This window comes from Strongylocentrotus purpuratus, unplaced genomic scaffold (genome assembly GCF_000002235.5).
Source record: "Strongylocentrotus purpuratus isolate Spur 01 unplaced genomic scaffold, Spur_5.0 spur5_scaffold_6, whole genome shotgun sequence".
In the NCBI taxonomy this organism is placed as follows: domain Eukaryota; kingdom Metazoa; phylum Echinodermata; class Echinoidea; order Camarodonta; family Strongylocentrotidae; genus Strongylocentrotus; species Strongylocentrotus purpuratus.
The window spans coordinates 54,024,907-54,037,791 of record NW_022145612.1 but is presented as its reverse complement, the minus strand read 5'-3'; the positions used below and the strand labels follow the sequence as shown (position 1 = coordinate 54,037,791).

Below are 12,885 nucleotides of genomic sequence, written 5' to 3'. Positions count from 1 at the left end.
TTATAAAAGTCGTTTTTACAAAGAAGATTCTGGTGAAAAGCATTACTTATTCAAAAAAATCCTTGCATCAATTTGAATCACAATGATTATTTGTCGCATGGTCCTTTTATTAAATAACCTTGTTTTCTGTTATGTTTGCAGAGGGAGAAGAAGCTATGTCACGTTAAGAAATCATAAAGATCAGTTGTATTATGCATATATACATATGATACCAGAACAAATGTTGATTATCAGAATGTCATTTTGGAATACCTCTATACAAATATCACATTGTCTTTAGCCCGTATCAGTATTAGTATGATCCAATATAAAGCTATTATTCTTTATTTAATTCAGTACAATGCTTTTCCTCAAAAATAGTTTTGCTATTTTTTTAGGGTTGAGACGCTAAGAAATGGTTTGAAATGTACATGACACGAACCCTGAACCATTGCAAAATGATGGTGGTTCTCTCTCTCTCTCTCTTTTAATCATGCATTATCAACTACATATAAAGCAGCAACCAAAAACTTAGGGTTATCTGAGATAGGTGAAAGTAAGAGTTAAAAAGAAAGTCATGCTAAAACGGCGCTTCACTTCCCCCCGCCCCCTGAAAAAAATTAAATAGATTAGTAGTCCTCCTCTCCAGCTTCCCCCTCCCCCCCCCCCCCCCCCCCCGCTTTAATATCACATTTTCACTTGGCAGCCCAAGGGGGCCGGGGGGGGGGGGGTGGGAGGAGGGGGTTTAACCCCCTAATAACCCCCCCCCCCCCCCCGTAGATCTGCCAATGTTACCATATCATTCCACATTTTGGTCTTCCTCTTCTCCTCAAAAGGGACTTTTAGATTTGCGTGGACATGGACGTGTTACGTCCTTTTAAGCACTGGCAGTGCCTTAAAAGGAGTAACACGTTGCAGTCCACGTTCTCATCGTGCAAATCTAAAAGTCCCTAATATTGATTTACTGGTCGAGGTTCATTATTTGCTGACAACGAAAAACTTCTCCAGGCCATGACCATGTTTCTAACGGCGCAGTAGGCCTATAACCACTGCTGACGGCGGCGCTGCACTGCGAGCTAAATCGGTAATAATAGGCCTACTCTTAAAACGAGAAATCTTGCACGCTAATCTTAGTTCCATTTCATTGGTTTAAGGTTTGAAAATTGAAACTCAATATTGTGTTAAAGTTATAACAGAAAAGATAATCTTTATTTTATAATTCCACCGGGGCGATTTTTAATTTTGCAATCGCCCCCGATGTAGCTCACGGGGGCGAATCGCCCACATCATCTTTACTATGTCATGCTATAATGCTCTCATTTTGTTTAATAATAACCATGCAATGTACATTGACTATTGTTGAATGATAGCAATACATAGAGACAGTAGAGGGAGTGAGAGCGTGAGAGAGAGAGAGAGAGAGAGGGGGGGGGGTGGAGAAATAGAGAGATAGGAAGAGAATGAGAGAGAGAGAGAGAGAGAGAGAGAGAATGGGAGAAAGAGAGAGAGAATGGGAGAGAGAGAGAGAGAGAGAGTGAGAGTGAGAGAGAGAGAGAGAGAGAGAGAAGGGAGAAAGAAAGAAACAATGGTTCAAGTTAATGAATCTTTGCAAGAATAATATTAGGCTAAAACAGAGGCATGTTGTGAATTTTCAATATACCCCTTCACGGTTGAGGCCGCCATTTTAATTTGCGAATAAACATTGTGTCATCAATGTTTGCAGATGCGCATGTATTATTGCATCAGTGCCTGCGATGCGCGCTCGTATCATACCACATGCGCTTTGCATGCTGCATAAAATAAAATTTACACGATATGAGAACCATTTTAAATTGCGAGTATTTAAAATGGCGCCCATGTCGGCGCATGCGCACTCTTGTTACCATGAAAGGGTGTATTTAAATCATTCTACTCCTTCCATACACTTCTAAGTGGAATCCTAAGCCACTCTTAATAACACATACATTATAAATCATTCATGATATGCGAAAACCTAAAAATAGAAGAAAAAAATTATTCCTCTCCATTTCAATTCCACTTCTACATGTAAATTTACCAGTACCGGTAATGCTTGAAAGCTCTAGTTAAAATAAGGAAGGTGTTTTCCCCCAAATAGCTAAAGGTAGTGTTACTATCTTAATCAAACAACAAATTAAAAGAATAATGTGTTTCATATGACATAGAGGATTAGATCCTGCAATAATATACAAATGTGTGACATTGAGCTAAATATAGATGATTTATACTATGTACTACATATAAATTCTAAAGCATAATGACATTTCATTCTCGTGTGTTGAATAAATTGATTGTTGAATTTTCATTGTTACCGGCATTAGAAAATATTTGAAAATACTGGGCGCTAAAACTTACAAAAGATAAGGTTGTCTTCTCCTTTTCAAGAGCATGTATTTACCGGGTAGACATTAAAAATAATGGTTTCTAGGTAGTTACTCAGAGGCTACTTAGCATCAGAAGGTCAGATTACACATAAGTGGTGAGAGATATTTAGTTATCTAAAGCTCTGAAATAACTTCTGAAATATAAAAAATAGCTCTAGAAAAAAACCCACATATATAATGTATAGAATGGAGGCGCGATAGCTCAGTCGGTAGAGCAGTGGTCTCGTAATCCGGTGACCCGGGTTCGAAACCAAGGCGAAGCGCTAGTGCCCTTTGGTAAGGCATTAATCCTCATTACCAGGTCCCTCGGAGAGGACCAAAAGCCGTCGGCCGTCTGGTTGCTTACTAACAAGCATTTATGCTTTCTTTGCAGTCAGGTAAAATAACCACCACCACATAATGTTAATGAAAGTAAACATTATTTAATAGAGCAAATCCAGAAGATCCCACCAATAAAGAAGACATTTTTATCTTGTAAAAGAGCAAAAATGGGTAAGTGACATTAGACAGATATCCATTTAAAGAAGGAAAATGTTGTTACAAGTCAGAACATTTTCTACAGAACAGGCAGTTCATGATAATTAATGAAAACTCAAAACTCTGTCATTTAAAAATGTCAGACTTCAAAGTACAAATGGAAAGAAGTTTGTTAACATGTATATCCATACATAGTCAGGAATTAGAACTTTATTATGAACATCAATACCTGTTATACCCAGTCTAAAATTTGTAAAGGTTTACTGTCAGTAGATAGACAGTTTGTTGCATTCTATGACCTTAAGTAAATAGTGATGGTCGCTTTTCAATTAATAAACCTCTTGATATGTGTACAAACATGAGTCATTGAACTATCAACTACCTGGTCAATGACCCTACTGTCTAAAGAGCAGACATACAAGACCATTTAGATAGGCAAACCAAATCCAAAGTTTTGCTCAATTTTGGGATGATTAGCAGGTGGACAAAATATGACCCAGCTGATAAAAACAGCTGGGTGTTAAAGCAGAAACACCAGTGCACACTTGGTTGCACTCATGTTGGGTGGTTTCCACCTATCGTTTAACAATGTTAATTATGAGATGCACGGCCCTACGTGTTATCAGTGTCTATGATATGATGTAATATTGAAGCCCTACAAAAATTGCCCTTCAAATTAATCATGAAGTGCCTCAAAAAAAGGGAAAATCTTTGAGTGACCGGTTTTACCATACTCATTTCCCCCAATAGACTATAGTGTTAATCCAATTATAAATATCATGATAATCAGACAGGCGATCGGCTTGTAAAGGTCATGGGGTTCCTGACTGACCTAACAGTTTATAATTTCATTGTAGTGTGAGCTAAATCCAGGATTTTGTTTCAGAATCTGAGGCAAACTGAGTTAATCAATCCCTTTAATAAGATAGAAATCTGACCATTCTTGACCTCATTGAAGTGACCTCTGTGACCATCTGCACATGTGTAACATTGTTACAGTGAAGGTTGGGTTCTGGTAAATGTGAAAATTAATTTGTTAATGCATTCATTCAGCTTCATGTCAGTTCAGAAGAACATCAAGAAAAGTCCACAGAATATGTCCCATATGGTATCAAGTATTATCAAATTTTATTAAATATTTTCCAAAGTGAACATAAATTGCCAAAAAGATATCACTTTCTTTGATGTTTTGTCTGATTCACACTCTTGTAGGGCTATATATTAGTCATCAGATATACTAAAATCTTAGAAATGTCCCTGGAAAAGGGTTGCTCTTCAAATGCCCTCGTATTCAAAGTATGATGAGAGACAGCTGAAAAGTTTGGACTAAACATTCATGCCACATGTGTGTGTGTGTGTGTGTGTGTGAAGTACAGTGCTAGTGATTTTCAACAAGATGGAGTCTTTTAATTCCTCATTTTGACGATTCCAAAGCATTATAATAATAAAATACACCAATTCTTATACACTACATCGTCAATCTTTCATCATTGCTTCCTGGTAATTTTGTCCAGGATAACATTCCATACCCGTAATTCAACTGCATCTTTAAATAAATAGCTCCCAGAAAATTCACTACATAAGATACATGGTGCTCTTATCTTGGTTGAGTGAACGGTAAGCTGACGTCTTTCTTCATGGAAACCACAAACAAGTTGATGATGACAAAACAACGTTTGCCAGTTTTTTGTCAATAAATGAAAATGAAATCTTAAAGATTAAGAATACATTTACAGATATTTGATTTTTCTAACCAAAGCTACTTTCTTTTTCTTATATTGTATACATATTTTCTTTCCTGCATGTCTATTAAACATGTACATGTATGTATCAGCTTAAAGTCTCATTAATATATGATGCAGTAAAACATGACATGCCCTATCTGAAAAGCTATAAGTAGTAACAAAATCCCTTATTGGTAAATGGTATGTTACAAATATAAGTGCATATACTTGACAAAACCTGAATGATACAATAGGATGACTTCACATCTAATAAAGATCATACATCATCTGTTTGGAGCCAAAAGGCTGTTAAGTCCTATAGTTTAACTCATAGTTACTACTATTTTAATTTACTTATATTTTTCATACATATGTCTTACATATATTTGTGTGATGTTTTGTACTTATTTGAGCTGTTATGTTAAAGGTACCATGTCACATTTGCAGGACAAAAAATGAAAAGGTTAAATTCCGACGGCATTTGATAGATAATACTTATTTAAAACTTCCCTTAAAACAGAAGGGATTGAAAATGGCTTTTTGTGGGAAAATAACGACCATTAATTGTCTAATCGACAAATGTGATTGCAATCACCTAAGTAAGAGTCTTATTTTCAGACCCTTGGACCAACTGGTAGATTTTTTTGTGCTGCCCAAAGATTGAATGAGTTCAATTTTGGCAATTACAAGTAGTGGGTTATTGATCTAGACAAATGCTCATGTACCTGTTACATCTCATTTTATGTATTTTATCAGCAAAGAAAAAAACATATCAGTTAGTCACTCAATAATGCCTGACAGGAAAGTCTAGAACTAAACAGGTTTCCTAGCATAATCGAAGTACTAGGACACTGCTAACGTTTAAATTGCACAGATAGGACATACATGGCATATTCATAATTCCTGCACAGTTCTACATAATTTGATGTTGGCTGCAAAAAGGACATAGTATCTTTAATATATGTGTATCTGACATTTTGTATTTTTACCAAAACAGCCAGAGAATTATTTGTAATGCCGATTGTACCTACATTTTTGTGCATGACCAATACATTTCAATTGAATGAATTAATTGATTGAGAGTTAAGACCCTTCTGGCTTTGAAGATGATATCTCCCCTTATCTCTCTAAACAAAACACAAGAGGAAAGGAAGAACATATAATATTTACATTTTGACAAAACTGCATCGGAATCCTACCTACCCTGCGATTAAACCAGAGTATATGCACTGATTTCAGGTATGGTGTATTATCACAGTTGTTTCAATATTTGTAAGACATTCTACCATTCACACATGAATGGTATCATTTCATACCATTCACGTGTTCATGATTATATCCAAAAATAGGGATACAAACAAGAAAAACATAAACAGAATTCAAAAGGCAGCTTATTATACAGATAAAATAACACTTTTGAATTCATATCAATACCACATTGTAGCATTTAGTACAAGTAACCTTATGATGGTGATACAAATATAATCAGCTACATGTCCATGTTTATACCAGCACTATGCGGTGAGTGGAAGAAAAAATACATCAGAATCTAAAAGTGCAACACAAAGAAAAACAAGGAGAGAATATAGCTGGTATTTGCACCTATAAACCACAAACTATTCTTGATTGGCAGTCACACAACTATGGTTATTTTGAGGAGACGATTAAGGTTCTAAAATAATCTTACTTACGTTTGAAACTTTACACACGGATTTAATCACCAAGCAATGTCAAATTGTATTCGCTCAATTGTATGGCTTCCTTAAACTTTAGTTTCTTTTTCATCGTTGATTGGCTTTCCATCACTCTTGTCAAATTCCTGATGCTAAACATTAAAAGTACATTTTAAAAGCACCCTTTTTCTTATTTTGATACAATGACAGAACTGTACATTAAATACCCCCCACCCCGTCAAAGTTTAAAAAAATAAATGTATGCTTGTTGTAGTTATACCAGGAAGACGAGGTACTGAACACATGAATAGTGGAAGCAGTTGGTATATGACCCATCATCATTTGAGAGTCGGAGGGATGCTAAATTTTTATTAAATGATGTATTAAAGATAACACCCTTCTGATTCTTCTACTATTTACATGGGAAATTTATTTCTTCATACATTTCTAATACATGCAATTGATGATTACAAAAATATACATGTGCAATATTTATCATCATCAAAATATGATAGATTTATATGTACATATATATTGCACCTTTTATTTAATGAGTAATTTTGAGCCTCATATCTAATCGTACAAAATTACAGATGTAGGCTTACATTTCATGTATAAGCGAAATTGTACGTCTCTACATAGAAGTAATTTGTGGACATTTGGACAATGCACTGCCTCAAATGTATCTAACCACTATATGTTGAGGATTAGTAGATCAACAAAAATAGTCAAAACAAAACTTGCTTTGTTCTAAGTCTGTATAAAATATGTAACCCTGACTCCTCCCTGATTCAGATAACATTACAAACACTGGAGGCCAAAGGTCATAGGTCAAAGGTCAATGTCAGAGGTGAAGTGTAATGGAAAAAGTTTCCTGAGTATACTAGCCTCCTGTGCCATCTCCTCCTCTCCTCTCCATTCCTGCCGACTACTGCTATCAAAGTTGACATGGTCGTGATTCTCTACCTGTTCAAAAACAAAAGGGGATTTTTACAAATTACAATACTTTTGAGAACAAAAAACTAAATGACATAGAAAAGAAACACCATCATGTGCATTGTACATATGAATGATAAACATTTGGACACAGCATTCACATGAATGTAGGCTAAATCTTAGTACATGCTGTACTGTTTACATCTGCATGTCCCCATATAAGTGAAAATATACATGGCCCAAACAAAAACCCCAAAATACATGTAAGACAGTAAGAGGGAAACAAAGCGAAAGGAAAAAAAAGGGCAACGACATGTTGACAAATGTAGAGACAAACCGAGTGTATTAATTTAATAGCTCTCCCCATGTCTAGCAAACACAATTGATCCGTGTTGAATATTGAGTTCACAATTGTTCATCTCGCCAGCAATAAAGGAAATGGTTTATCGGTGGGAGGGATAGAGAGAGAGAGAGAGAGAGGAGGGAAGGAGAGAGAGAAGGAGAGGAAGAAAGGGGAGAGAGAGAAAGAGAGGGGGAGAGGGGAGAGAGAGAAAGAGAGGGGGAGAAGAGAGAGAGAGGGAGGGAAATGGGAGAGAGAGATGAGAGAGTAAGAGAGGGGGAAGGAGAGAGAGAAGGAGAGAAGAAAGGGGAAAGAGAGAAAGAGAGGGGAGAAGAGAGAGGGAGGGAAATGAGAGAGAGAGAGAGACAGAGGAGAGAGAGAGAGAGAGAGAGACAGAGGGTGGAGAGAGTAAGAGAGGGTGGAGAGAGAGAGAGAGAGAGAGAGAGAGAGGGTGGAGATAGTAAGAGAGGGTATGCTATATCAAGCTATCTTGGGCTCTGAACTCTTGATGGCAGTGCCTCCTCCTCCTCCTCTTCTCCTTCTTCTTCTCTTTCTTCCCCTCCTCCTTTCCCGATCTTAGTTTCTCTTTATTTCATTTTTATTTCATGAACCTTATCCTATCCAATTATCTTCTTCCTTTTTTTCTCCTTCTTTTTCTCCTTTTTCTTCTTCTTCTCCTTTCACAATTTTAACTTTTTATTAAAGTAATTCTGATTTTCCTGAACCTTATCCAATTTTATGTTGCTAAAAATGTAATAAAAAGAGGCTATTTGCAGGGTGAAGATTATTTTTACACATGGAAGCATGCATTTACTAGTTTAGTATAGAAACAGCCGGTACAACAAATCAATACAAACATTTCATGAAACCTGAATTCCACAGCTTTAATTTTTATCCCAAATGATAAAAGTAACTATAAAATAACATTAAAATAATAATTGAAGAATCAATCAAATTAAAAAATTATAAATGTTATTTCTTGCTAGCTTCACATCCAACCTAAGCACACCAAACATGCACACACACAAACACTTGAATTGATAAATAGTCATTACTAAGTTTATACAAAACAGGATTTAAAAAACACTACAAGCAAAACCTCCCTTGTAATCACATAATTAATTCTTGGAAATAGATCCAAGAAAATGGCTACCTACATGTCATCATTATTATCATGTGAATCTACACTAGATAATTTCATTTATAATTGTATGAATAAAAAAAATCATGACATAATCTGGGGAGGACAATCACAGATATGAATTTCAACGAAAGAATACACAGATTCCAAGTAACAATTATCATCCTTGATATATATTTGGGTACCTATCTATGTCTGTTCAACTATATATAAACAGATAATCAGCCTATTGAGAGATAGAAGGGCATAATAAACCCATCATTAATCTATTAAGGATTTTCTCTTTAGTGTTGATGTAATACATTAAAATAAAATTACTCAAAGGTAACATAACTGAGCAATCATTCACATAAATTGGATTGAATGTGATTTTGCACTGATCACTAATTGCTTCCCAAATTTTCTCATTCCAAGTGCTCTGAATAATTATGATACATGCTAACAGGTTAGTTCCAGACAGTTTAGTATTGTTATACAATGCACTGTTGATGAGTAGGATTATATAGCTTATTCATGAATTGTTAATCAATAAGTTGTCTCAGTATGAATGAAGCAAAGTAAACTAGAGGTCAAATCATGACCATATAGCATTAAACCAACAAGGATGAATTTTTTTTTAAATTATGAATTATTAATGTGCAAGACACGGCTACAGCCCTAGAGACTGTGAGCCGAAGAGACCGATGGCCTATGAGACCGACATGTTAGTCTGAGACCGGCATGTTAGTCTCATGGACCTCATGACAACTTTTCTGAGGGTTCATCAAACTGATACTTTCAGCACTGTTGCCTGTCCATCCCATTGGGCAGTGGGTCTACTGGGATGTCAGGAAAATGGGTAATGATTCTCCTTTCAAAGTTTCAACAAAAATTATTCCTATGATGTAGGAATTAAAGGTTTTCCATAAGGAGGCTTTTTCAGTATGACCATCATTGCATTAAAGGGATCAGGTAACTTTGTCTCAGTTTCTGAAACAAAATCCTGGATTTAGCTCATGCTGCAATGATAATTATAAACCTTTAGGTCAGTCAGGAATCCCATGACTTATACAAGCCGATCGCTTGTCTGATTATCAAGATATTTATGATTGAAAATCTAAATTTCATTTTGCGTTTTCCTAACGTTTTAGATAACACTACAGTCTATTGGGGGAAATGAGTATGGTAAAACCGGTCACTCAAAGTTTTTTTTACTTTTTTGAGACACTCATGATCATTTGAAGCTCAATTTTTTTTGAGGGCTTCATTATTACACCATATCACAGACACTGATAACAGGGCTCAAATTAATTTTTTGTCCACGGGGGCTCTTCCCCCCCCCCCAAAAAAAAAAGAGCCCCCGTGAGCCTTCTCACGGGGGCTCTTTTAGTACTACGGGGGCTCTTTTTTATACAAATATCCATTGAATATGATACTCCTCAATTATTTGCTTTTTCATCATTATCATTTCAATCAGCATTTTCCCTCTTACAAATTTACAAGCTACATAGCTGTTACTGGCCTGTGTATATAATACGCATACAACACTGATCTTTGTGATGTCTTTAACGTGACATATCTTCTTCTCCCCTTGCAAACGAGAAAGAAAACAAGGTCATTAAAAGGGATTAAGCGACAAATAATGATTGTGATTAAAATTGAATATTTGCTTGAATAAGCACTGCTATTCACCCAAATCTTCTTTCTAAAAACAACTTTTACAAATCTCAGCCATGCTTACTGAGTTGAGACGTTCCATTCAATGTAAAATACTCATTAAAGAATACACTTCTCCTAATCTGACAGTGATTCTGGTGAAAAGCATTGCTTATTCAAAAAAATCCTTGCACAATTTGAATCACAATGATTATTTGTCGCATGGTCCTTTTATTAAATAACCTTGTTTTCTTTTTTGTTTGCAGGAGGAGAAGAAGCTATGTCACGTTAAGAAATCATAAAGATCAGTTGTATTATGCGTATATATTATGATACCAGAACAAATGTTGATTATCAGAATGTCATTTTGGAATACCTCTATACAAATACCACATTGTCTTTAGCCCGTATCAGTATTAGTATGATCCAATATAAAGCCATTATTTTAGGGTTGAGACGCTAAGAAATGGTTTCAAATGTACATTACACAAACCCTGAACCATTGCAAAATGATGGTGGTTCTCTCTCTCTCTCTCTTTATTTTAATCATGCATTATCAACTACATATAAAGCAGCAACCAAAAACTTAGGGTTATCTGAGATAGGTGAAAGTAAGAGTTAAAAAGAAAGTCATGCTAAAACGGCGCTTCACTTCCCCCCCCTGAAAAAATAAAATAGATTAGTAGTCCTCCTCTCCAGCATCCCCCCCCCCCCCCCCGCTTTAATATCACATTTTCACTTGGCAGCCCAAGGGGGCTGGGGGGGGGGGGTTAAACCCCCTAACCCCCCCCCCCTAACCCCCCCCCCCCCCCCCCGTAGATCTGCCCATGTTACCATATCATTCCACAACATCTAGGTCTTCCTCTTCTTCTCAATAGGGACTTTTAGATTTGCGTGGACGTGGACGTGTTACGTCCTTTTAAGGCACTGGCAGTCACATGTGACGTCCTCTTAAGCACTGGCACTGCCTTAAAAGGAGGTCACACGTTGCAGTCCACATTCTCAACGTGCAAATCTAAAAGTCCCTAATATTGATTTACTGGTCGAAGTTCATTATTTGCTGGTCATTTGAAATCACCAGGTCCCGTATTTAATTCAATACTTACGTACAAAATTTAAGCTTTTTACTTAGTATTTGGCCTAGAAAAAATACTTAGCCAATTTTGGTATTCAATTCACACTTTTGGCTAAGTATTTAACCCTAAATCTAAGCCAACTCCATACCAGACTTAAGTCAATTATTTGGAGGCCTTGATTGGCAGGCATATGGTTTTCTTACGCAGTATTATAACCTGCGCACAATTATATCAGCGCGCATTTATTGCAATGCATCAATTGCGCATTAATTTTGATTGACCGTGTAACGTCACAATGCTTATATCAGTAAGTATTTTACTTAGATTTTGTCTTACGTAAGTACAAGTCTAAAATGCGATTTGAATACGAGATAAGTAAATTACTTAACTTGGCCATTTACTTAGTAAATTTCTTACTTATGCTAAGTATTGAATTGAATACCGGCCCAGATTTTAGCGGGTTAACGCTTTCACAACGAAAAACTTCTCCATGACCATGTTTCTGCCCTTGCGCGATCGCCTCCAGCTCCAGCAGACATGGCGTGGCAAAGTGCACACGTACCGCTACTAACGGCGCAGTAGGCCTATAACCACTGCTGACGGCGACACGGCACTGCGAGCTGAATCGGTAGGCCTACTCATAAAACGAGAAATCTTGCACGCTAATCTAAGTTCCATTTCATTGGTTTAAGGTTTGAAAATTGAAACTCAATATTGTGTTAAAGTTATAACAGAAAAGATAATCTTTATTTTATAATTCCACGGGGGCGATTTTTAATTTTGCAATCGCCCCCGTGAGCAACCTGACGGGGGCGATTATTACTTAGCGATTATGTAGCTCACGGGGGCGAATCGCCACCGCCCCCATGTATTTTGAGCGCTGACTGATAACATATGTAGGGCCATGCATCTCAGATTTAACATTGTTAAACGATTCATTTAAGCATATATAAACTAAAAAAGCACTGCTTGAAGCCTTATCTGTCCTGCCCAAATGATTCTAGAGCTACGTGTAGGACATACATGTAGCAAAGGAAATCTCCTTCCATAAAAGATGACCCATGTGGCACGCATTTAATGCCATAAAGATCAATTTCAAATGGATCAATATTCTTTTTAGATTCATAGAATGGATCAAACTTTCTGGCATTAGGTGTGTGTCATAAGCTCTCCTGGTGAATGACCTTTCATGGAAGATAGAGTGATAGACTAGTAGTGCCAACATTGTTTACAAATGTTTAAAGAGACTAATGTTTACAATATCATCTTGCACTCTTGTAGCAAGCCTGTATGCACTTGATCGTTGATGATGATGAGGCTGTGTGTCTGAACGCTAGCTGGCAGTCATGTGATCGATGAGACTGCTTGGGTTCAGACATGGTCACATGATCTCTAACCGTGTATCATCATTAGGTATGTGGAGTTTTCTTGTAAATTTGCCTTGCCATGCATTTTTGCTAGTTTTGTATCATGCAGTTATACGCAGTATGATGTAAATGTAG

The 12,885-nt window shown here is 36.6% G+C and overlaps 1 protein-coding gene across 1 annotated transcript in view; it reads right to left on the bottom strand.

Annotated features, from left to right (window-relative positions):
- Positions 1-6,439: 6,439 nt before the first annotated feature.
- Positions 6,440-12,885, bottom strand: part of LOC100888568 (bis(5'-adenosyl)-triphosphatase) — a 30,824-nt gene continuing 24,378 nt past the window's right edge. Inside the window, exon 6 of the mRNA XM_030972566.1 lies at positions 6,440-7,221. Coding sequence (XP_030828426.1) covers positions 7,087-7,221 — 135 coding nt within the window. The 3' untranslated portion in view covers positions 6,440-7,086. The remainder of the gene's footprint in view (positions 7,222-12,885) is intronic.